A 26946-nucleotide genomic window follows, 5' to 3' on the forward strand; every position below is an offset into this window, starting at 1 on the left:
ACAAGCATCAGTATGAGGGTTAAAAGGATGTAATGTTCTCATGTAACTTGTTTTTCCCATTCTGAAACAATGCTGATGAGACACCAACATGCTCAAAAAAACAAAAAAAACCACAAAGTAACTTGATAAATACAACTGATTTAGAAACAATTATCATTGGTAAAATGAAAAGCTCTTTCAAAATACATGAGCATGTATAAGTGTTTGTTTTAAATACGGGAATGCTTAGCATCACTTGCCTACAAAAACAGGAATGACATTCTTTTCCTGTAAAACGGCAAGGCCATGGTCAAGCATCATGGTGTCAAATCCTCCCAAAGGGTTTTAATGTATTCCGATTAAAATATTCATGAGCGCTACATCAAAACTACAGAAAACACTAAACTCTAAAAGTTCTGATTGTAACAATGCAGTTCGACACATTCACAGAGTTCACCATGGAACCTCAAAGCTGTGTCGAGTTCAAGTCCTCCAGAATCCCCAACATTGCGTCAATACTTGTTGTGCCATTCGCACTGGCCGACACTGACCTCCTCGATGTCCAAGTTCTTCCTGGACTTGTAGATAAACTCTCCGATGGCGACAAAAACGGAAAGGACGAGTCCAGCCGCCAGCACGATGAATATGCCCCCAATGTTCTCCACACCCAGAGCGCTGGCCTCTTTGCTGTCCTCCTCGGGGCAACCGTTTCCCCTCCACCATTTCTCCTTCATCATGTGCAGCTTGCCTTCCTCCTGAAGCTGCAGGATGGCGATGGTCACTTTGTCTCTGTAAGGTGAACCTGCGGAAATGTATAAAAAACATTCTCATGATGGGCTTTCCTATCATTGCTGTGATCGATATCCCGTACCGATTGGCGTTCCCACGCCGTAGCCCTTTGAATCTATCAGACCTCCGATCTGTGTGAGGTTGCAGTTGCGCTGGCTGATGTACTCTATGCTAGTAGACTCCATCAGCAGAGCGTAGTCAGTGGTGAGGACCCGCTGGATGCCCTCGCGGTTGTTCTTCACCAAAGCTGTGTTTTTCCTGCTGCTCATAAAGGCCCACATCTTCTCATAGGTGGAGATCTTGGATTTCTGTTGTAACACAGGGAATAGCTCAACAGTGGAAGATCTAAACCATGCGCCTCAGAACCTAAAATCCTTTGCTAACAGCAGGCCATCACTGGACAATAGAAATGAAAACATTACCATTTTGGCTGCAGTATTAACTTAAATGGATGCAAACTACCATTTGCCTGCTTTGCTTCACGTAGATAGTGACTCAATTCATTCAAGGATTTATGTTTGTGGGTTTTGACCTCAGTTCATAACCACCTCTGACTTATGATCTTCCGGTCCATCAAATTATTATTGCACGTGAAAGGCTCTGTGACCCATAAACATTTGGAGACTCCCTCTCATATGCCATAACCTTGACTAGGATGATGGTCCTTTAGAAAACATGTTGGGCTAGAAAGTTTACTTGTTCCACCAGTAGAGTCAATGCATCGTGCTTATTTGTTGTATTTGTTACCAGTTACCTTAAAAAAAGTCATGGTGGAGCCGTCTCTTACGGCGCCGTACTCTATTTTGGTTTGCTTGGCCAAGTCGTCTGCGGAGTCGATAGGCGAGTCCATCCTCTCCACAGTGAGGAAGGCGGCCAAGTTGGCAGTGTAGGATGATATAATGATCAATGTAAAGAACCACCAGATTCCACCCACTATCCTTGTAGAGAGGGCCTTGGGCATCAACTCAGACCCTGAAAGGTGCCACAAAAATCATTTGGCAATGAAACAACCAATCGTTCAATGACAGACGTCTGAAGAAGCTTACCTTGCTGCATGAGTGCTCCAACGCCAAACCACACACTGTTTATGAGGGTAAAATTGTTTTCAACCACGTCTGAGTCTGGGTTGCAGGGGTGAGGATTGTACCATTCATAGGGAGTGAACCTGGATGACCAAACAGAGACCATTGCAAATGCCTTTTGTGTCTTTAGGGTGTCGCTTATTTTGGTTCTGGTTCCATGCAAATGAAACCACGTTACCTGGCGATGACAAAGAGCACACAGCTCACACCAAGGCAGGCCAGCAACACATACATCCAGATATCAGGAGACAGTGGGTTGAGGAAGGAGAAAACCCCTGGATTGGTGCCGTTGGGTTTGTGGTAGAGGATACTGATCCCCAGAGTCATGAAGGGCTTGGAGAAATCTATCACCTTTTCCCTCACATAGGTGATGGTGAGGGGGGCCACTGCCAGATCAGCCACCTGGTGACCGTGACAAATACCATTAAAAATCTCTGCCGGATCACTTCAACGTCCTCCAGTGTGAAGGCACTTACATGGTCGATAAGTTCGCGCACCATGCCGTTCCACTCGCCTTTGTCATTCTGGGCACCATATTTACCGTCTGACACCAGCTTGACCTCGTAGGAGAAGCCCAAAATGTTGGAAAGCTCCTTGAGGAGGTCCAGACAGTAGCCCTCGAAGCGGTCGTTTCCATACAGCGGCTTATCAGACTTCTTGTACATCACGTAAGGATTTTCCTGCAACGGGACATAGCAGTCTTTCCGTAAAGGGGAACTAGTATGCTCATTTTTCGGCCCTTTGTATTGAGTTGTGGGCTTGACATGATAACCAGCACACAAAGTTTTCTAGTTCTTCCAGAATCTGCACCTATTCAGAAGTATTCAGATTAAAATGCATGCCTTTTGCTGGTAGGGAATCAGGAACTCCAGCCACTTGTGCCTGACGGTGACGTCTTTAGGAATTGTAAACAAATGTGGTGTTCCCTTTCGAGGCATTGCTAGCAAGCAAACTGCACAGTAGCGCATAGGCGAGGGCAAGAGCGTTTATACAGTACGTAAGGAATTCCACCCCTCTGTGACATCACAAAGGGGCAGTTTTACCACACCTTTTGAAACCGAGCATTCAGAGCCATCCTAAACTTCTTTCAGCGCTCACTGCCAAATGTGCAAACCTCATTATCTGAAACTTTGGCATCGTTTAACATGAGAATACTGCATTCTAACTACCTTTATAGGTCAGAAAAGTGGAAAAAGCACAATAGGTCCCCTTTAAAATGTGCAAATGCATTATTCAATATCTATATCTTCTTCGGGGATATGTACTGTACGTATATTGGGTCCATAGTCGTAGTTTTCCCTAATTTTATATGTGGTTCAAAACACTGTTCACATGTTTGTGTAAATTTTCAGTCATGCAGGTCATGGTAGTCCGCAAAGATTGAATTAAGGCAACTGGACTCTTGTTGAAGACGTTTCACCTTTAATCCATAAGGTTTCAAACACATTGCACAACATAGGACAGTGATTTCTTTGGGCCCAGAGTCAGCAGTTAATTTGCATCTTAAAAAGAAGGGACCATGATGTCCAGATTCTGGATAGGGAGGGCCGCTGGCTTGAAATGGGCATCAAATAAGCCATCTATGTTAAACCAGAACAGCCTTCCAAACAGAGGATAAAGTTTGCACCCCAAAGATTGTTTCATTCCACAGGAAGAGTGGCCCCTATCGAGGTGTTTTGCCACGGGGCAGACAAACAACCTATTGCTATGTAGTATTGTTCATCAGCCATGCCAGGCAACAACAACCCTATTGTGGCCACCCCCAAAGGACACATCCACCAGGGACATAAACCAGAGAAACACCACACTTAAAAATGTAGAACTTCTTGGATTAGAGGTGAACGTCTTCAACAAACAAACTGTTTCATTGGATCTTATTCTTTTATTGGACCTGTTTTTTTACGCTTTTGTGGTACATATCAAGTCAACTCAAGTTTATTCATATAGCCCTTAATCATAAAAGAGCCTCAAAGAGCTTTACAAGCTGACAACAATTGACATCCCCTGATGTGAACCCCCATCTGGGCAAGGAAAAACTCAAAGTCGAGGGAGTCGAGTTTGGGGGACTTGGGATCTTGTCTCTGCTGTTTCCAGATGATGATCCTGATGGCCTCGTCAGGTTGTGACCTTCAGTGTTTACTGGGGCCGTTTGTGAAACTTCTGAGAGAGTGCCTCCAAATGAGGCCATGGTTGATTGCAACCTTTGGTTTGGGAGCGAGGTTTGGAGCGTGAGATCGACGTGTGGATCGCCGGACCTTCTGCAGTAATGCAGTTGCTGTACCGGACCATCGTAGTGAAGAGAGAGCTGAGCCAGAAGGCAAAGCTCTCAATTTACCGGTCAATCTATGTTCCCACCCACATCTATGGTCATGAGCTTTGGGTCATGACTGAAAGAGCAAGATCTCGGATACAGGCAGCCGAAATGAGTTTCCTCCTTAGCTTGGCTTGTCTCACCCTAAGAGATAGGGTGAGGAGCTCAGTCATCCGGGAGGGGCTCTCAGTAGAGCCTCTGCTCCTTCACATGGAGAGAAGCCAGTTCAGGTGGCTCGGGCATCTAGGTCACGTGTGTCCTGTACGTCTCCCTGGTGTGGGCATGCCCAGCTGGGAGAAGGCCCAATGGCAGACCGAGGACACCCTACAGGGTTTATATCTCACAGTTGGCCTAGCAAGTGACCAGAGACTAGGAAGTCTGGACTTCTCTACTGAGACTGCTGCCCCTTCAAGCCGGACCCGGATAAGAAGAGGATGGTGGATGGGTGGATGGAGAATGGATAGACAGATGGATAGATGTATGGATGGATATTTGATTTGCCGTACCAGAATAGTGGTGACAATGAGGGTCCTGTTGGCCATGGAGTCTGTGACATTGGTACCCATGTCCTTGTTGTTTTCTGTTAAATTAAGGCCAGTTTGGGAGTTCCATACACCAATCTGTGAGAATAGAAATCACAACTGACAATTAAACCTCGCCGTTCTGTTCCGTGAGCCATAATCAATACACAGAACATCAAAAGAAGGGGGTAAAAAACAAAATCAAATCACAACAGATGAGAGACCAGACGTGGACACATTGAGGACCGGGGAAGGACAATTACGGAGGAGAGCGACAAGTCAATTAGTAAACAGCGTTACTATTCCTTTAGTCTGCTTGGGGCAGCTAAAGTACAGACCTTTTTCCACACTTTATTCAGGCGATTGTTGCCCGCGATTATCTTGCAGAAACAATAAAGAAAGAGCACTTTTAAATTGATAGCATTGGGAAGAGGTAGCACAATTAACTGGGAGCTTTGACTAGAAAACAAATCTAAATAATACATGCTGCTATTTATAGTGTCTTTACTTTTATGGCAATGTTAAATATGGAAGAAGCTGCAAAAAGAAAAATAGAACAGCTTTGTCGATGATCAAAGACATTATAACGGTGTTCTTTGTGTTGTTTTACAGGTTTAATTATTTCAATCTGGCATTTAGCTGTTTTTTGTCATGCTTGAGTATCTAATCTACAAGGGTCTACTCAGGCGACTGAAGCGGGTCAGACGGTTCACCTTCTCCAAGCCGTCCTCCTTGAGGCTGATCACGTCTAAATCAAAATCTTTCCGCAAGCCGTCTGTCTTGTTTATGATGATTTGTCCCGTTAAGCCGTTCCACTGCGCCTGCGGTTGACAAAGAAAGTGCACAAAACACCACCAATGAATCTCAATTTATTTTCTGGAAATTGTCATACATCATAATGCTAAATCCAATAGAAGCCTCGGTAAACAAGTATTTGGGAAATGAATTATGGATGAGTGGAGCGACATTAGGCGCCATGAGCAGTGACAAAGGCGTCTTAATGGGCATGTCTGCTTTGGCTGGAGCGGTGTGTGTGTGTGTGTGTGGTGATATAAATGGAACGGGCAGGCTTGGCCTCTTGTCTGAGTGGAGAGCAGTGGGTGGGCAGCAGGACTTGGTAATGAAGTCAGCTCCATCGAGCTGAAATCTCAGTTAAAAGACGCCTTGTATGTGAAGCTTTTATTGCCTCATTGTCACTCCCAAATAATCCTATCCATTTTACATGAATATGTCACCGTTGGTGCCGCACGGTGGACGAGTGGTTAGCATGTTGGCCCCACAGTAAGGAAATCAGGAAGACCTGGGTTGGAATCTCCGCTTGGGCATCTCTGTGTGGAGTTTGCGTGTTCTCCCTGTGCATGTGTTGGTTTTCTTCGGGTACTCAGGTTGATTGTACCCAGGTATGAGTGTGAATGGTTGTTTGTCTATATGTGCCCTGCAATTGGCTGGCAACTAGTCCAGGGTGTACCCCGCCTTTCACCCAAAGGATAGGCTAATGAGGATAAGCGTTCTAGAAAATGGATGGATGTCGCTGTTTGTGAAAGTTCTCATTACAGTCATCCCTTCACTCTGGCTTTTTAGTCAATTAAATTTTGGGGGTAAAATTATGTAAAAAGTTCACAAAATTCAGTTACATAAATTCAAAAAAGAAGAGAACCTTCACATGTGAACACTTTTAAGTTAAATCAACGCTACATAGCTAGCCCTCGACTGCCTGCTCTGGCGATTGTGGGTACGATTTGCACTTGTTTTGGTCTGCTGCCCCCTGTTGTCTCTATTCTGTCCTGCAGCGGACTCCTGCCTTGTTCTCCTGGTCTGCACACCTGTTGCCCATCAGCCATTAGGCCTTCATATGCCACTCCGCTTCCATTGTTCCTCTGTCAGATTGTTTGCCTTGCCATGCCTGCACATTGCACGCTTCATTTTTGTTCCTAACCTTTTGTCTCGCTGCCTTGTGACTCGTATTTTCGCTGCCTACTGTCTCGAAGTAGTTGAGACACTTTGTAAATCCTTATTTGCTAATTTGTACTTTTAGCTTCCCAGTGACCTTCTGTCACTGCCGTCTTTTGTTGTACTTTATTTTTCCGCGTCTGTGAACGCTCTTTGTTTATTATTAAATAATTTTTACATTTGTCTTGGGGTCCTCAACTCCTGGCACCAGGGCCACCCAGCATAACGTAGCCTCCGTAACCCACCGTCACGTTTGGGCAATGTGCAGTGGAACGCTAAAAAAGTGAGATGTGAAAAGCAAAATAAATATGTTCACAAATACAAATTAACTTCCTTTTTCTTTTTTGTTTGCCGTCACAAGCGAGATTTTAGACGGGGGCCAAGCTGCTCGTTGAGGACAGCGAGATGTGCGTTCATATCAGACTCTAAAAGTGTCCAATAGCACCAGAAAAGTTGCTTGATTTGTTACCAGTTGCCCTTTTGAAAAAGAGTAACAAGAGGCGGCTCATGACCCGTGTGTTGAGAAAGAATACCGCAGGGTAACCAGCATGCCTTGCGGTGTGTGTGTATGTTTGAAATATTGGCTTGTACACTTGTTGATAAAGTGCTATCGTTTGTGTTTCTTTGTGACCATCCACTGCTCTTGTGTCTTTTCCGCACAGATAAGACAGTTGTTCTCGGATGAAGCTAATAGTGTTGTTTTGAAAGCAGACATTCCTGCGGGGTGTTTTAAATGTGGAATGGAAGCCAAATGAAAAGCATTTGGGAAATAACGCACGCTGTGTATTTCATTTATGTCCGCAAACATGATACATAACTTCTTCTCTTCCAAGTCTTACTGCACACATCTGTGACCGCTAAATCCAGATGAATTGCTGCCATTAAGTCACTGTTTTTTTTTTTTTTGTAAATCCTCACCAATCAAACGTGTCTGTGTGTTGTTGATGATGTTCTGGCATCATTAGTGTGCAGCGCCCATGACAAGAACCCACATGACATAAAGTAATGTAGAGGCGCTAATAAACACGCTGCACAGTCAAACCAACCTTGATGGCATTTTTACTGGCATCTTTTCACAAGTTCAGTAATCCCTCGTTTATTGCTGTTAATTAGTTCCAGACTTAACCTGGATAAATGAATTTCCACAATGTAGGATTCTTTATTTATACATGGAACATTTTTGTAGTTAGTGCATAGAAAACCTGTGTTAGACCTTCTAAATATGTTTATACAATTTTTTAGAGCCCTCAAGGCACGAAATAACACCCCTATAGTCACCTTCACATTCTTATTACCCAATATAGTAGACATGATCAGAGAAACTAAGACATAAATAAGACTGTGTGATGCGGTAAATGTTTTCCGGTGCTAGGAAAGCTGAATGGTGAGCTAACAGAAAGTGACATTGGGAGTTTGGAGTTGACTTTTATCCTGGCCTATGTAACAGCCGCAACTGTACCACATGTCAGGGATTAGGGATTTTTTTCAAGACAACACTACGGTGGCCGAGAAGTGCAAAACAGGCACTTTAACAATTACTACAATTAACTCCAGGGAGTTGGTACATTCTGCTTAATGTTGGTGTAATTTCAGTTACAGGGACTGTACCACTGTAAGATTAGATTAGATTGGATTTATTTTTTCATTGACATTACATTACAATGACAATATTATAAAGACTACAGATCACATACTACAACAGTATACCATCATTAAAATATTTGATGCACTCCTGTAGTACACCTCTTGCTTCCGTCTGGTAAGTACCATTTAACAACTCCCAGCGACCGGCCACAAAACGGGCAAAACATGATGCCAATGTCCCGCCACAACTCCAAATCTTACCACTTCCTGTCTCCACCAGAGCGTCATTGCAGCACACCAGTAGGCATAGCAGATTAAATGCTTTGTTGGGACAAAATGCATTATGGGAAAACATATTCAACCAAAATCAAATTAAAGCTGTACTTGTATTGTATATTTTCTAGCTACCTTTTCAGTGTTAAGTTGCTGCGTGATGAGTTTAGCAATTTTTTAGCTTGTCACTGATGGCTCGTGATTGGCTATTGCTAGAGAAAGAGCTACAGTTCCCTCACTGACTCGCAAGCGGCACAGCATTTCAACGATTAGTAGTAGTTCTGAAGTAACAGAGATGCCACAAGATTAGAACATAGGCATAAATAAACTATAATATAAAATTTGCTTACTGTATACTGTATCTGCTTTTGCATGAAAGGAAATGAAGTGATGGATGGATGGATGCGGTGTATTGGTGATAGAGGAGGTTGTGCAAGGGTGGTATCGTGTAAAAAAGTAAACTCACGTCTTTGAGCATGTTCATGAAGCGTGCTCCAAAGCGCCAGGGCTTGTGTCGGTGGCACTGAAGCGAACTGACCGTAATCTGGGCGGCCCGTTGCGAGGCGGCCGCCACCATGTAGACGGCGTCATACATCAGAGATGCTTCCGTCTGCAAAGACACGCCCCCTCATCAACATTCACAGTTAAGGAACAATTGGCTGGGGCCTAAGTGGTCCTTTTACACAATCACAAAGCAGCGCCGTCGCTTGCTGTGCTCAGACTCCCAACGTTTGCTGACAGGAGCTCCAATTAAATGTTGTGTTTCCCAAAATAGATCTGCTGTTTGCGAGTTTCCATGTCTTCTCCCGGTGATTCAATCGGGATATTTGGAACGGCCTCGTTTCACATCCCAGTTCACAAGCAACATTAGCATGCGGGGTAATGATGTTTTTTTTTTGTTACCATTTACACAACCGTAAATAACCTCAAGCCTTTAATGACCCTCATTATACGAAGATAAACAAGTAAATGTGGGAATGAAAGGAGCTGCTTCACAAACCCTTAGACTGTCAAAATATGTCCTACTTATTTATTCTTTAGTTCTCAACATGCTGGACTATGCACTTCCATCACTAACATCTTTAAAGGAAGAGGCACCATCCTTATATGAGACATGAACACACGTCTTTCTTTTCTGAGGGTTGTAAAGATATAAGAACAGCTAAAAATAGGTAGCCAAGAATGCACGTCCTGGGACGCACCTGTAAAAAACCTCCAAAAAGCGGCAACAACGCCCATTTACATCATGTGAACCAAGCTACCAAGCTTGTAACCACGCTACAGCGACATTGTTACTATTATTGTGTGAATCCGTAACTGCTAGCATGCTAACACATAGCATAATAGCGCAATGTACCAGGAACGCTAAATGTCCTGATTGAGTTGTCCAATCTCACCGTCATCATTCCCTCCATCATTCCCGTCTCGGCTTTGGAGGGAGCCTGCAGTCGTTCCATGGACCACCTTTCCACCACCGAGGCCACCTGAGGGCTATCGATGTTGAGCAGCCGGAATCCCGTCATGTTGACCCCGCTGTAGCGGTACGGCTCCAGATCCAGTGCAAACAGGTCCTGCAGAGAAGCGACATTGACGTCATCCCTTTGCAACGTCGAGGGAGACAATAAGTGAGTAAACCAAAAAGGAAAATAAATATCATGCGAGTGCTTTGAGATGAGCGAAATACTACGCAAAACTACTTAATGAAGCCACAGAATGGAAAATTTACAATTTGTTAGAGAATAATCAATAATCAGATGCCATCATGAACAAATGGCTCGAGAAAATGTCTGACTATTCATGCTGATACAATGAAGGGCAGACTCGCATGCCTAGACACCCAAAGCAGGTGATAAGCACGTGGAGGACTTGGGCAAAAGATAGTGGGCCTCTTGTGTCGAGCAGGTACGTAGTCATAGCAAGTCAGTGTCACATTAATGTGTCATGTATTTTTATGTATGTATGTATGAGCAGTGATTTTCAACCACTGTGCCGCGGCACACTAGTGTACCTTGAGAAACCGTCGGGTGTGCCGTGAGGAATTATCCAATATCACTTTTTATAGTTAACATTTATTAATCATCATTTACAAATATTATGTCAATAGCCATTATGTCAATATTATACATGGACCCAAATATTCCAATTGCATTTGGTTTATTTGCTCAAACGGAAAGAATTCAACAGGGATGGAATATTCCTTTAACCAATCCGATTGAGGTATCTTGTACCCGCTCAAACGGAAAGTTGTCAGGGTGCCTTCTTCTTCATGGTGTTTTTCTTCTTCTGTTGTTTATTGGCGGTTGGAAAGCAGCTTTCGTGTGCATTACCGCCATCTGTGAAACAGAATCTAAACCCTTCTATACTTTATTCACAAGTCCAGTTTTATTAAAAAAGAAAATATATATCTATATAAAACATGTCCTGAGTTTAATTATAAAATATTAGTAAGATTGAATTTGATCTTTTCCTGTTTAAATTTAATGTAAAAAATGTGCCGTGGGTCAAAAAAGGTTGAAAATCACTGTGTTAGAGGGTGCATTGTCAGAAATAATATTAGAAATGCTGGGGTGTCCAACCTTTTCTAGTGAGGCCCACATAATGAAACTTTACCACTTTGATATTTTGTAAAGCTTACTAAGAGATTCTCGGTTCTCTTTGATATGATGCTGTCATATTATGACATAATTCCCATAGCATTATAACTTCCTCTGTAAGCTACTCATAGTATTATGGGGAAAAATTATGTAGAATTTCATTTTCTTGAATAACGTCTTAGCATCTCACTGTGTGTTGCTTTCCAAAGTATCAAAGTGGCAAAGTTGCATCCTTTCATTTTTCACTGGAGGGAAAAGCATTGGGATCCACATTACGGTCGCGTCTCTGGTGGAAAACCCGCATCTACACTTGGGCTGGATTAGTAGGATTAGCATACCAAGAGTCATCATCAGATCAGAGCCTTCAGTGCCTTTCAAATGACCTTTAGGTGTTTTACAGCGGGCGCTTCCTTACCAGCGTGGTGAAGAAGAAATGGTAATATTCCGTCATCATCCCCATGGATAGGATCTACACGGGGGGAAAAGATGTCAGATATCATGTCCGTGCTTTCAAAGTGCAGCTTTATCCACCAAAGCAACGTTAGCCACTATCCAAGAGGTTGCACGCAATGTTAGCATAGTGTTTGCAATTAATTTTGCGTGCAGATTTTGCTTCTAAACGTGTGTATGTCTCGCTCCGAAATAGGCTCTGCTGGGATTTGGATATAAACACAGGATTTCTGCAGAGGAATGGAATTTGACTAATCTCGCACACGGTCAAGATAAGCCAAAATAACCAAGGAAGACATTGAAAGTTGGAACGGGCCTCCTTGGCCGTGCGTCCTCACCTGCTTGAGCACATCGGCGGACGTTTGGTAGGAGCAGTCAAAGATGACGTAAAACTCCTTCCCCTTCTTCATTTCCTTCAAGAGAGGACGCGCGTCTTTGCTTCCCGTGGGCAGCTGGCGGATCTTGATTTTAATGCTGTATCTGGACGGGGCTTTGATCAACTCTTGCAAACGAATCAGACCTTCGATACAAATGAATCATGTCAACGCTAACCAGTGGCCATGGCTCATGCCTTTTATCGTGTAAATAAAATACTGTAAATCATACATGAAACAAATATTTTGTGTAATGTGGAGTAAATAGCAGTCATGTGACTAATAGAATCTAAACATTCCAGACCCAAGCACCACTTAGGATTCAATGTTAAGAAATTGAATTTTCATTATTGGAGCATAAAAAACCTGTTTACAACATTCTAAATATATTATTAGAGCCCTCCAGATGTGAAATAACACCCCTACAGTAACATTTAAACTCCTATTGTCATCATTTACATCACATTGGGCACCTCTTATGCTGCAGGGACTCGAGATGGTTGCTAGCTAGCAGGCAAACCGTTCATTCATTTTCTACCGCTTATCCTCACAAGGGTTGCGGGGTGCTGGAGCCTATCCCAGCTGTCTTGGGCGAGAGGCGGGGTACACCCTGGACTGGTGGCCAGCCAATCACAGGGCACATATAGACAAACAACCATTCACACTCACATTCATACCTATGGACAATTTGGAGTCACCAATTAACCTAGCATGTTTTTGGAATGTGCGAGGAAACCGGAGTAACCGGAGAAAAGCCACGCATGCACGGGGAGAACATGCAAACTCCACACAGAGATTGAACCCTGGTCTCCTAGCTGTGAGGTCTGCGCGCTAACCACTCGACTGCCGTGCAGCCTAGCCTTGAATTTATTTCTTCTAAACTTAAGAAGCTAAAAAAAACTACCACTTCCACATGGAAGGGGAGGATAACTTTCTTTTACTCAATCATGTGGGACATGGCATGGCTGACTTCACGCAATGTTAAGGTATGCCGATGTCTTCATGTTGTGTGTCATTACTACCATCTAGTGGCCAGCATACCACATAATGAATAACCTTGATATAGCGAGGGAGCAATAATCAAACCACAATATTGAGAATGACGACTGTAATCCCTCGTTTATCACAGTGTATTGGTTCCAAACCCTACTGTGATAAGTGAATTTCCAAGTAGTAGACATAATAAGACGAAATAAGACATCAAAGACATAATATAGCATAATATAAGACATAACATTATTAGTACTTCCTGCTGTAGCAGTTTTCTATCAACAATTATATTACTGACACCCAGTGGCTAGTGTAAAAAAAACACATATCACAAAGTCAATCAATGCATCTTCTGAATGCCTTATATTTGTATTTTACTCCATTTAGCCATTTTTATGTCGGAAAAGGCTTCATTTAGACAAAGCACGTGTACCTTTTGCTCAAATCAGCATATCTTGGAGGGACCATTATATTGCAAAAATTAAGCTGATTTGTTGGAGAAAGGCCTGTACGCATTCAGCATTTGTTGAAGTTAACTGCAAACCTCTGGACACAAATAGAGTACAACCGATCACCGCATATTTGCAATTTAGCATCTGGGATTGACAAGATTTCCACTTTGCCTGACAGTCCTTGAACGCATCATAGCTGTGTGCTGAGAAGCAGTAGAGAAATCCCTTGCAGCTTTTCAAAAATATATTCCTTAACAAATCGCTGTTTTGTCACCAAATATAGCCTAGAATTAATCAAAAACTATCCATACTTTTTTACAATTTCATTTTTTTTGCCTAAATTAAGCATTTTCAAGCATAAAAATGGCTAAATAAAGTAAATAAACTATAGTAGATATAAAGCATTCAGAAGATGAATCCAAATGATGATGATATGTGGTATTCTAAACTGACTATAGGGGTGTTATTTCATGTCTGGGGGCCTCTAATAATGTTAAAAAGATGCTGTATATGTCCAGTATGTGTGGACGGACTGCAATAACTCCACTCACCCGTGGCGTCCTCGTAGACGACCGTGACGGTCTTCCACTTGTAGTACTGTACCACGTCCAGCACCGCTCGACTTATGGAGGCGTATTCGGGGTAGAGGTTAATGTAGAAGCTGTCTTTGTTGTCCACTGACGGGTGTTTCCAGCGTGTCTGAATGTGAGGGACTTCCAGGGCGTTGCAGATGGACTGGACCGCGCTGACCGACGAGCTGTGGGAGGGCCCAAACACGGCGCCAACGCCCAGCGCCAACTGGTCGCAGGCTGAAAAGGCCAAAACGGTTTCAATGACGGAACACAACTAAGAAAACCAAAAGGTGAGGTTCTTACCTCTGCGGGACGCCTCGAAGCTGTCAAATAAATTTATTCTCTGGATGTCGTAGGTTAGCGTGGTGTTTGGCATTAAGGTCCGATTGCGGTTGATGTTGGTGACCGCAAATTTAAAGGCCAGCTCCTCCACACTGATGGGCTCGTTCTCCAGAGTCTCGAAGATGCCGCCTGCGTGAAGAGTCGAACCGAGGTACATACAAACAAAGTCATGGTTGGGTACCTGCTCATTTAGTTGCAGGGAAGTATTTGGTGATTTGGGGGTGCATTGGGGGCCTCTACATCCTTGTACTGCACTGACAAAATTGTATTTCTCTTTTAAATTGTATTTTTAGATTATTTTAATCACGTTAATCACTCACATTTGTGTGGCGTAAAATCGCTGTGTAGTGTGAAATGCATTAGTGGAGAGTTGTGTCATCATCATCATCGCTTTAATACTCACATCTGTTTGATGAATAGAACTACTGCATTCTCCACAGCAGACACTGAGCGCAGTGCTGCTGCTGTGTGACTACATTAGTTGCCACCGTGAAAAAGGTGGACACCTTTGATTGTTTTGATTAAAACTGTTGGTTTTCGTCTTGCCTTCTCCGCTGCACTCTGTTTTATTTTTTTCCAAACAGTGGCAACATGTTTACTTTTTCTACCGTCTTCCTAAATCAATGTGCAGTAACATGGAGCTTGGGAAAGGAGGGAGGAACAGTAATATGTACTTTAAATCAGAAGAAAAGAAACCAAAAATCTGTTTTTATGGGACGTTTAGGGACCCCTGGAAATCTTGCCTGTGTTTGCCTGATGGTAAGTTGGCCCCCGTTTAGTCGAATTTATTGAGTAGGCGTGTGATAGCAAAACAAATAGACTAACCACATACAGTAGATCAGACTGGTGAAAACCTTCCAGTAATAAAAATGAAAGGAAAATATGGTTTATTATTGCACTTAAAAAAGGTTTTGCGTACATTATTCCATTTCAATCGACTAATATTCGTACACATTAACAATTATCTGCTCAAGGCCAGAGGACTCTTGTCTCCAGAATAAGTCCTCCACATGCTGATCACCTGATTCAAATAGACTTGGGTGTCTAGGCATGCGAGTCTGCCCTTCATAAGAGGAGGACATAACTCCCCAACAGCAGGCTTTTACTTGACTGACACTTTGATCAACTCTCTCACTCACAGTGCAACCAAAAGTCACATAATGTGACAGAAATATGGAAGTATCAGAATAACACGGAACAATTCGTACACATTCATTCATTCATTCATTTTCTACCGCTTTTTCCTCACAAGGGTCGCGGGGGGTGCTGGAGTCTATCCCAGCTGTCTTCCGGCGAGAGGCGGGGTACACCCTGGACTGGTGGCCAGCCAATCACAGGACACATATAGACAAACAACCATTCACACTCACATTCATACCTATGGACAATTTGGAGTCGCCAATTAACCTAGCATGTTTTTGGAATGTGGGAGGAAACCGGAGTACCCGGAGAAAACCCACGCATGCACGGGGAGAACATGCAAACTCCACACAGAGATGGCCGAGGGTGGAATTGAACCCTCGTCTCCTAGCTGTGAGCCTCGACCGCCGTGCCGCCCCATTCGTACACATGCAAAACAATATTGTTTTACACTCCTAACTTCCTTTTGGGGATGCATGCAGCATGAATTATAAGTATAAATGCCTTTGTATTCTCTGGCGGACCAGCGGAGTTTAAGGTGTGTTAAGAAGCCGAGTTACGATGCCATCTACTGTATGCCGTTGGAACGGCTCCATACACAGACGGCCCCGTTATAAAAGGTGTTTATGCGCAAGGGCCAACAGGTAGCGTCAAATCTATTTAGAAAGACTGTCAAACAAATTCACATTTCCATGACAGGGATTTCATGGTAACATATCAGCATTGATTCTCTGTGCCAATGACATAATGTGGCCCAGATGTCCTTCAGTCCCATCTTTCTGGTATGAAAGTAGATTTAATCCTATTGGAGAAAAGCTTTGACCTCTTCCGACCTTGCCTGGTTTACTCAGTCTAAATTATTCCCCTGTCGTCATTGCAGCTTTTGGTAAAAGTGTGCATGAGAAGACTTCATGCCACACTTCCACATCATCTCCATTGCTCGTAGTAATCATTCATTCATTCATTCATTTTCTGCCACTTGTCCTCACGAGGTTCGCGGGCATGCTGGAGCCTATCCCAGCAGTCTTCGGGCGAGAGGCGGGGTACACACTGGACTAGTCGCCAGCCAATCACAGGGCACATATGTATAGACAAACAACCATTCACACTCACATTCATACCCATGGACAATTTGGAGTCGGCAATTAACCTAGCATGTTTTTGGAATGTGGGGGGAAAACGGAAAAACCAACGCATGCACGGGGAGAACATGCAAACTCCACACAAAGATGGCCGAGGGTGGAATTGAACTCGGTTCTCCGAGCTGTGTGGCCTGCATGCTAACCACTCGGCCTGCTCGTAGTAATATTCATTTATTTTTATATACTGTATGCTAACTTTCTATAAACACTTTTTAACATCATTAGAGCCCTGTAATATATATATACCCTTATATAACACCCCTATATTCACCTTTACACTCCTATTATTCAAACAACTAACCAGTCAGTCTTGAATTTCTTTGAAATTTAAGAAGCAAAATCTTACCACTTCCACACGGAATGGGGGAAAAGTTTGTTTTACTCTATCATGTGGGACATGGCTGATTTCATGCACTTCATGCTAACTCTCAGCTCCTTTTTGCTGCACTTTAACTCTTGATATTATTGAGTAGACTACTTCCTGGTTTGTGGAGGATGATACCGGATTTATAACGGTTCATTGGTTCCAGACCCAGCCGCGATATCGGAATATTTTCACAGTTAGAGCATAGAAAACCTGTTTAGGACTATCTAAATACTGTGTTGTTTTTAACATTAATAGAGGCCATTAAACATGAAATAACACCCCTATCGTCACATTTGCACTTCTATTACAACACATTACGCAACTCTCATGCTGCAGGCACTCAAAACGGCTGTGAGCTAGTGAGCTAACCAGTTAGTGGTAGGTTTTTGGCTTCTTGAGTTTAGAAGAAGTGAATTCCTCACTGAATCAGGTACTATAATTACTGCCACACTGTGACCATGATAGTAAATATCACCTGCATTTCCATATGTTTTGACGTATAACGGACATACAGCCAGGGGCATCACTAGGTTCTGAGGACAGGGATGCACTGGATATGAACGAGTGTAGTAGACATTCAAAAAAATCCAAAAAACAAATAACGAACAAGAATCGGGATATAACTTTCCCACTTTTGGACAGATTTAGTAGAGATACTCAATTGTTTTAGGCCACCATTAAATTTACACAAGTACACACAATCTACACTGCAAAACCGCTGCTCAAGCTCTGCAACCATTCTGTCCAATGGATAGTGATCAATTATATAATAATCATCACTATATTATTAATTTGCCTATTATTATTACATCATCATTATTCTTCTTCTGATTATTACTACTACTACTAGTGGGCTCGTATTAGCCTGCTTATTAGCCTGCTTTTACCCTATTATATGAAATTTGTCAAATCAAATCAATTAAAAACATCTATAAAAAATATCAAATTATTTAGGGGGCTTCAGTAATTCAATAATTTTGCCCTATTATATGAAATTTGTCTGAGATTTTTTTTGTTGAAAAAATCAATAAAAAAATATCAAATTACTGAAGCCCCCCTAAAATAGTCCTAATGATGCCACTGTAAACAGCCATAATTTATAATGAATCGATCTCTTGAAAACCTCGATATTGCAAGGGGCGACTGTCCATTCATTCATCATTTGTGACGGTGGAATGGCAACAGGGCGCAGTGATACGATGGGAGAGAAAGTAACACAGCCTGATTGTGAGGAACCAAGTTGGGGGGGGGGGGGTGTTAAACAATTTAATGCCAAAATATCCCATCTCTCCCTTTAATACAGGTAACCTAACCCATATGCAGATATGCTAAAAGGTGTATGCATTTAAACCCTTTAAACATATATAATCATGTAACATGTCACAAAAAGGTTTTCCAGTGGTGATAGTTTGACCCTGGAATGGATGAATTTGATGTCCACCATTTCAAATGAGCGTCTGCTGCAGTTTGCAGAAAGGACAAAAAGCAGAAAATGAATGCTTTCACCTCACTTTAATGTGCATAAAAAACGAGAGAGGTCATGCAGTCGTGTATGAAAAATCCAATTAGGAAAAGGTATTTCTTGGTTTTTTTTTTCCCACCCACGTGGAGACCTTGATTGTGAATGACCTTTTTCTTTGGCGGCTGCGGCACCTCAAAGCCCAAACTGAGAGAGCCTTGTCTGCTGGCTAAAAGCATGCTCACAAGTGCTAATCCTAATTACGGCCACCGAGCCTCGGCAAGCGGCCGCTATAGGGGGACTGGTTAAAAATACTTCCTAATTCTGCAGCCTTGCCGTGGGACTTCACGAGAAACAAGTCCAGCCTCCCGAGGGCACCGTCTTTCAGCGCAGACAGCAAACAAGCGCATGAGGTGGTTTCCAATCAGCCATTTTTTTTTGTTGTTTTCCTCATCTCTTTACTAGACACCTCCAAACAGATGGTCCACTCTGCACACAAGGCCAAAATAGCAGCAACACAAAACTAGATTTACTGATTTACATCTCTGTAGCCCAGATCTAATCGTACACATAAAATCACATTATCTCCAGAAGGCTACAAAGACAAGAGTGAAGGCATCAGGGAAATTTTGCAGCAATAATAGCGAGAATACATTATTATCATTACTTCTAACATTTGGCTTAATAAGGTGAGCAAGATATTAGAACCATTACATGCAAAACATGGCATTTTGTGACATACGTACAATGATGTCCTGTGATTGAACAGTCCATGTATTGCTTGGCAGGACTAATTCTTCTATTCTATAGTCTATATAGTCTATACTCACATTCATACCTATGGACAATTTGGAGTCGCCAATTAACCTAGCATGTTTTTGGAATGTGGGAGGAAACCAGAGTACCTGGAGAAAACCCACGCATGCACGGGGAGAACATGCAAACTCAACACAGAGATGGCCGAGGGTGGGATTGAACCGTGGTCTCCTAGATGTGAGGTCTGCACGCTGACCGCAGGTATACGGAACAACAACACATGGTTCCCCAGGCTACCAGTTGATGTTATCCAAGATGCCAGGCTGTTAGCCAAGCTACCAGGAAGTTAGCCATGCTAACCAGAAATTACCTAAGCTACCTGGAAGTTATTCAAGCTACCAGGTAGGTAGCCATGCCACCTAGAAGTTAACCAAAGTACCAGGAAGTTAGTCATGCTAACCAGAAATTACCTAAGCTACCTGGAAGCTACCAGGTAGGTAGCCATACCACCTGATACCAGGAAGTTATCCATGCTACCAGAAGCTATCCAAGCTACCAGGAAAATAGCCAGGCTACCAAGAAGTTAGCCATGCTACCACAAGGTTATTCATGCAAACAGGAAGTTATCCATGCTCCCAGGCCATGGTTCTCAGTCAGAAAAGACTGAATTGCACCTTTCGGGATGAACGTGGCCCCAGGCGGACTTCACTAGTGAGAGAAGACTGGAGTGTCAGATCGACAGGTGGACCGGCACAGCTTCTGCAGTAACATGGTCGCCACCAAGACAGTGGTTTTGAATAGAGAACTGAGTTGGACGGCAAAGCTTAGCAGTTGATCTGCAGTACGTTCCACCCTCACATATATGCTAATGCAGGGGTGGGCAAACTTTTTGACTTGTGGGCCGCGCTCAGTTAACAAAATTGTGCGGGGGGCCAGAATACATATTTAACACATAAACACACTATTTTACACTTATAATTCTAACAGTCTGCCTTCAATTATTAGTCTAATTTTATTTTATAAAAGTGTCATACTATCAGCTATATGTTCTCATTTCCTCAAACTACGAAATTTAATTTTACAGTTTTTTATTTGTTTTACTGAATAAGTCATCATGTTAAACGTTGAAATACTCTGTAAGTAATTGACGGGCCAGATTCAAACGCTTGGCGGGCCGCATGTGGCCCCCGGGCCATAGTTTGCCCACCCCTGTGCTAATGGGTCATAGACCAGAAGAGCAAATTCAGAGGACTCTCGGTCTTCTAGAGGAACCAGTTGAGGTGGCTCTAGTTCTAGTCTGGATGCCTCCTGGCCGCCTCTCGGGTGCATTGTTCCGATCATGGCAATTATGTCTCACTGGGAACGCCACTGGAAGAGGTGAGTCTGGACTTCCCTACTGAGTAAGTGGGAAAAAATTGATTGCTGGACAATCCTGTATAACGTAGCAAGAGATGACGCAGGAAGTGCAATGTTAAATCCATTACACCAATAAAGATGTTGAAAATAAACGAATATTGTCCGAGGGAAAGACAACAAGACACATGGAGTTAGAATACATCAGGAAGAAAGGGAAAAACGATCCATTCATGCAAACTAACAAGCTGAACCTCTTCCACATTTCCCTTTCAAGCTACAATAGTTTTCTTGATTCATTGTCACGGCCGTTAGTGTGCAATTCAGCATAAAGAGCGCTGGTCCAAACAATCAGTAACATCAAATCAGCCTCAGGCAACACGCAACAGAAGCATAATGACTCCATGGAAGGACACGCAGCTCTTTGTTATTAAAAAGAGGGAAGAAGCTGATGTTTTTATAGATCAGGAAATGAGTTTGAAGATAGAATATGTGAGTTGCAAACGCTGCTTCAGCCACGAGCAGGCGTGTTATCTTCCTCTGGAAAGCTCATTAGAACCACGCGGCTTCGTACTGACTCATTATGCCACTGCATTCGTCTGCCTCGCTCGATTTTGAAATCCCAAAAGTTGGAAGTTCTGTTTGCACACAACTGAGATCAGAGTTCTGTGGGGGTTCAACATTAGTGCTGACCTGCCGACATGTCTGAATTTGTCGTACTCAGATGTGGTGTGACTACGTTATTTCCCTGCTTTCAATTTCAAATTCAGTCTTTATAGTACACATCAACAAATAGATGCATTACTGTAATGTTCTGCTTACTCCACATGGTGATATTCCCGATTGTTGGTTCGATCCCGTTTGATCTCCATGATTCATATTTTCTGTGACATTTTTCGCCATTGAACATGAATGGACAATTTCAATGTGTTACATTTAACATGACGTAACATTCTGTGCACTGTGACATGGTTTGGGTTGTAGAGTGGTCGTCTCTCCACCTGATGGTTGCTGGTTCAATTCTAAGTCCGGGATCAATTTCAACACACTTCTAGGATACTTCAATATTCATTCTACATTTCAATTCAGCTTCAACATTTCAGAATTCACACGCAATTTCGACTGAAATCTAGCTAGTTCCGTTTATTTTTATTTTTTTCTTTTTATGTGAAAACTTAATTAATGATTTGTATTCAAAGAAAAACCTTTAATATTTAGACCTTGTGACATTTAATAATGAATGAATTATTAAAACTAGCAAAAGAGTTACAGTTTGCTAAAATTCTCCAGTGAATCAATACAGTGGAACATCCACTTTCATCATTCATTTGTTCCAAAAGGTCTGACAAAAGCCAAAACATCTGAGAACTGAGTCAATATTTCCCATAAGAAGTCATGTAAATCCAATTAATCCATTCCAGACGCCCGGAAAAAACATTTTGTAGAGAACAATTACAGTTTAACATGCAGAATATAATAATAAACGGCGAATGGATAGAACGTCCCATACATTCTGGTGAGATGGTGACGAGTTTGTTGCGTGCAATATTGTACAAAAACCGAGGCAAAGTTTAAGGGAAATTTTCGACAAAAAATTATTCTTGTGGCGTACGAAAATAGATAGATCACAAAAACTACTTTGAGTGTGTTCTCAACTCCTGTTTCCGTGCCAGTGTAGTATTGTGCAGAACAATGTCATCCAGAGAACTTGATGATGTCATGTTGGAAAATGATTCACGCAACAAATTGCCATTTTTTTTACTGTTATTGCGAGGAAAAGTGATCTGATTGTTAATAGGGCAGACAGCGCTGTGGGGCAATGCATGCTGGGAGGTCAGGAAAACAAGGAAGTGTGCTCATGCTGCAGGGAGACAAGCAGTGATTAGCCTGCAGCTACGTTGCTTCTGTTCCCTTCCCTTCAGAGCTCAGATGAAGATGAAGAGCATCTCGAAGCTCGAAGTACTATAAGGTATACTACTTTTTGTGTGTGTGTGTTTATTGAAGGGTGTACATGTAACTGACACCTGACACCTTGAGAGTCATGCTAGACATCGAATAGCTCAACGCCAAGCGCTCTCAACTTTCATCCTGACGATCCTGGTTTGACCCCAGGACGGAATTGGTTGGCCGAGCCAGGTGGGTTTCATACACGATACCGAGATTGATGCATTGTACCGCGTTTCAGAAAGCCCCTTAGGGTGTAGCTTTATGCAAAACAGGCTTTTGATTGGTGGAGAACTGAACACTTCTAGTCCCCTGATTGACAGACATTCATTCATTCATTCATTCATTTTCTACTGCTTTTCCTCACGAGGGTCGTGGGGGTGCTGGAGCCTATCCCAGCTGTCTTCGGGAAAGAGGAGGGGTACACCCTGGACTGGTCGCCAGCCAATCACAGGGGACATATAGACAAACAACCATTCACACTCACATTCATACCTATGGACAATTTGGAGTCGCCAATTAACCTAGCATGTTTTTGGAATGTGGGAGGAAACCGGAGTACCCGGAGAAAACCCACGCATGCACGGGGAGAACATGCAAACTCCACACAGGGATCACCAAGGGTGGAATTGAACCCTGGTCTCCTAGCTGTGAGGTCTGCGTGCCAACCACAGCCCAGCCTTTAATTTATTTCTTCTAAACTTAAGAAGACATCAAATATTGTATGTTTTGTGCCATTACTACTGCCTAGTGACCAGAATACTACATATCACTTGTATTATTATATTATATGTTCAGAGTAATAATGAACCACAGTCTACCACAAAACAATTCATAGTCATTTGTAGTTCTTGTTCTGAAGACTCAACCGCTGTTGAACTTATTGGAAGATTACGTTGTGTCAAACTATGATGCCACGCTATTTAAGTAGCAGACACCGGTAATTCTTGGAATTGATCTTGTTTGGTTACCTTAGCTGATCCATATCGTTCCACTGCTTACAGTGGAAACAGTGACAAGAAGATACAATTTACTGTACCAAACCAGAACACAGCAAGCCGAACTGAACCGTACCACTCAGTAGATACATGACTAAACTGATTGTTTGTTTCCGATTAGCGTCCGTCACTTTTACGACGTGCATTTCTTCCGTGAAAGGGAGTCTTTTAGAAAGAAAAAGGACAATGATGTAGTGTTTTACTTTCTCCTCTCTCTCTAACCAAGCACACCAGGACCTTTCCAACTTGGGCCCAGGCCAGCCTCGAGAATGAATGAGGCGGTCCGAAGCGGCCTACGATCCTCGTTTGATCTGGAGTACTGAGCTCTCTTTGTTTGACTGGTGACACCCAACATTTCCACTGAATAAATTAAGGGATTTTGTTTTGGTTTCTGCATGAAGATGAACAAGATGAAGATCATCACATCATCAGATATAGACGTAGAGATCGATATTGCAACTTTGGCAAGGAAAACCCTCCCCATCAGTCGCTGCCATATGTGAAGAGTTTCTGCATAAAGACGATTAGTGTTTGCTTGTTTAAGGCTTTGATGGGAGGACGGGGGGATTTAACCATTATTACCAACCCCAGTGAGAAGAGTGAAAGCCCGTCCCAATCTGACGCCGACACTTGCCAAGGCAGAGGACTGTTAATTGGAGCGGGCCTGGCACCATATGGGAGAGATTAGCATGTGATGAGAATGACAAAGATTAGGCCTCCCGGAGACTAGCAGATGATTGAGACAGATTAGCGACATAGAGCACAGATTGACACGGGAAGAGCGGCGCCGACCTGCTAGCCTGTAAAGTTTCACAACGGATGTCGGAGCGGGACGGTGGGGGTAAGGCTGAGCACCGCCCTGCTGACCATTGAAGGGATTTCGTCCACTGAGAAGACATCTGTTTGTTTGAATTCAGTTTTGGATAAATCTACCTGGATTAGTTGTATCTGTTTCAATGCCAGTGTTCCAGACAACGTTGTTGTGCTCAATTTGACCTGCAATTAATCAACAATCATTTTTGCCCAATCAGATTCTTAGCAAACAATTCATCATAGATCAGTAGAATCAGTAGGTATTAATATGTTTACGCAAACAAAGGTTTATTCTCTTACATTCATAAGGTGTGGAAGTTATCTTTAATGTAAACTAAATCTAAACTGATTCGAGCAACAATCTTATCCCGATTAATTTGCAGTTAGCAATAAATATGTTTGGATTATGAAGTTGGAGTTATATTTAATGGATTTGGGTTAGGCATAGGGGATTAAGGTTGGGGTTGGGTTAGGGTTATGCGGTTAGGGTAAGAGTTTGGGGTTAGTGTTAGAGGTTAGGTTAGGTTAAAGTGGGGGTTATGTGACTGGGGTTGGGGTTAGGGTTATGTTTAGAAGATTAGGGTTAGGTTAGGGTTGGGGTTAGGTTTACGGGATTAATGTTGGGGTTGGGTTAAGGTTATGGGGTTAGCGTAAGGGTTAGAGTTTGGGGTAAGTGTTAGAAGTTAGGGTTAGGGTTATGGGTTTAGGGTTAGAGTAGAGGTTATGTGACTGGGGTTGGGGTGAGGGTTATGTTTAGAGGATTAGGGTTAGGTTAGGGGTTAGGTTTAGGGGATTAAGGTTAGGGTTGAGTTAGGGTTTTGTTTAGAGGATTAGGGTTAGTGTTAGGTTTAGGGGATTAAGGTTGGGGTAAGATTATGGGGTTAGTGTTAGAAGTTAGGGTTATAGGTTTGGGGTTAGGGTATGTGACTTGGGTTGGGGTTAGGGTTATGTTTGAGGATTAGGGTTCGATAAGGGTATAATTTAGGGGATTAACGTTGGGGTTGAGTTAAGGTTATGTTTAGAGGATTAGGGTTAGGTTAGTGTTAGGTTTAGGGGATTAAGGTTGGGGTTGGGTTAGGGTTATGTAGTAAAGGGACAGAGAGTTTGGGGTTAGTGTTAGAGGTTAGTGTTGGGGTTACGGGTTTAGGGTTACGTGGTTAGGGTTGTAGTTAGGGGTAAGGGTTACAATAAAGCAGTTTAAAATAGTTTAACCCCAATCCAGGTTTCCTTGGGAGTGCTCTTGTTTAAAAAGTAATCTTTGTGAAGCAGCGTCATCAAGAGGTTTTACTCGCTGGCAGTCTAGCATCTAATTGCGTGCTTTTATTGAGGTTGCATCAGAAATGAACAAAGCCGTGTCCGCGTTTCCCTCTAATTATGCGCTGCCTCCCGACCCTTTCTTGTCAACTTTCAAAGGGCTCATCTGTAAACTGGAATGACTCTCACTAGGAGGAGGGAGGCCAGATTTAAAAGTGGCCAGCCCCACTCGAGTGGTTATTCCATAGCTGTGTGTGTATCCATTTCCCTTGGCCTCGGGCCAACGATGGGTCGGTGCCAACCGTGATGTATTCAAATGCATCGGTCCTGCTCTGACCCGCTCTGTCAACATGGACCAGCCTTGGGAGACTCTGGCAACAGAACACCAGAGCGGATTAACATGATTTTGGATCTTGTTCCAGTGAGGCACAACACAGACCCTCAGGACAATGATGATGATCATTATTATTATTGGAACATTAGGATGCTAATGAAAAGTAATACAAAAGTTCTATATATAGTATTAGATTGACTTTAATTCAGAAGTAGTCATTAGAGGTGCGAAAGCAATCCCTGGTTATAGAACAGAGGTGTGAAACTTATTCTACAGAGGGCCCCAAACTAAAAAATCAAAAGGATATGTGGGTCATTTTGATATTTTAAATAATGCAAAGGTGCTAAAGCCAAACCGACCAAAGTAATGAGTTACACAGTGGTGACAAAGTGTATTATTATCAACATTTCAGCTTACTTTAGACTAATTCTCAACGAATTCTCAACATCAAAAGAATGAGTTTTGGGGTTACGGTGTTCATCTTATTCAGAGAATACTCACCAATCCTCAAGACCTGCTGCCAACTGAGCCAGAACTCTGCTATCAAGTAGAGCAGAGACAATAACAGTCCTTTCCTCTTCGCCATGGTCCTCCCTCAGGGGTCCAAACGAACATGGATATCACTTTTCCTGCCCCAGGTAACTCATGCTGAGATCTTGCCAGTTCTTTTATCACTGACCACAACAAACTGGCCCCCGACCCGCATCCTTGTCTCACATGTCATGACGAGGAATAAAATAGAAACATTCCAAGTGTTGTTGTTTCTCTGCAAAATCTCCTGATTGTATAACTTTAAAATCCTTCACGCGTCACATGGCTTTTTGTATCCCATTGTGTCACCATAGCATCTTTTTCCCGGTGCAGAGTTGAATAGAAGGATGCAACTGATGTAGGAGGAGGACCGCCAGGATGCCCCCAGCTACCAAGTCAGCATTGACAGGAAACACGGCTTCCGGTTATGCATTTCAAAGTAAACCAAAACTCGAGCAAACGCTCTCACCAAGAAAGAAAAAAAAGCTGCATTTATGGGGACGAGGTAATACATTGTGTAACGAATGTTCATTGTAAGGCTGTGGTGGTTATTGTTATCATACGAAAGGCTGTACACCAAGCCGGCAGTTTT

At 42.8% G+C, this 26946-nt stretch overlaps 1 protein-coding gene across 2 annotated transcripts; it reads right to left on the reverse strand.

Moving 5' to 3' along the window:
• Nucleotides 1-13: 13 nt before the first annotated feature.
• LOC131134329 (glutamate receptor ionotropic, kainate 1) lies at nt 14-26736 on the reverse strand. Of its 2 annotated transcripts, XM_058079476.2 has the most exons (16): nt 26325-26736; nt 14225-14392; nt 13901-14158; nt 11872-12053; nt 11499-11552; nt 9887-10060; nt 8956-9099; nt 5396-5503; nt 5021-5062; nt 4668-4781; nt 2327-2530; nt 2029-2252; nt 1815-1933; nt 1523-1740; nt 851-1076; nt 14-781 (listed from the first exon to the last, which is right to left on the reverse strand). In XM_058079476.2, exons 1-16 carry the CDS (start codon nt 26407-26409, stop codon nt 492-494), a joined length of 2610 nt encoding a protein of 869 aa, XP_057935459.1. In that variant the 5' UTR covers nt 26410-26736; the 3' UTR covers nt 14-491. The 2 variants fall into 2 exon arrangements, with proteins under 2 accessions (XP_057935459.1, XP_057935460.1); XM_058079477.2 differs by lacking the exon at nt 5021-5062.
• Nucleotides 26737-26946: the final 210 nt, after the last annotated feature.

The sequence above is a fragment of the Doryrhamphus excisus genome, linkage group LG8, assembly GCF_037039965.1.
Source record: "Doryrhamphus excisus strain RoL-2023G ecotype Guam linkage group LG8, RoL_Dexc_Guam_v1.1, whole genome shotgun sequence".
Lineage (NCBI taxonomy): Eukaryota > Metazoa > Chordata > Actinopteri > Syngnathiformes > Syngnathidae > Doryrhamphus > Doryrhamphus excisus.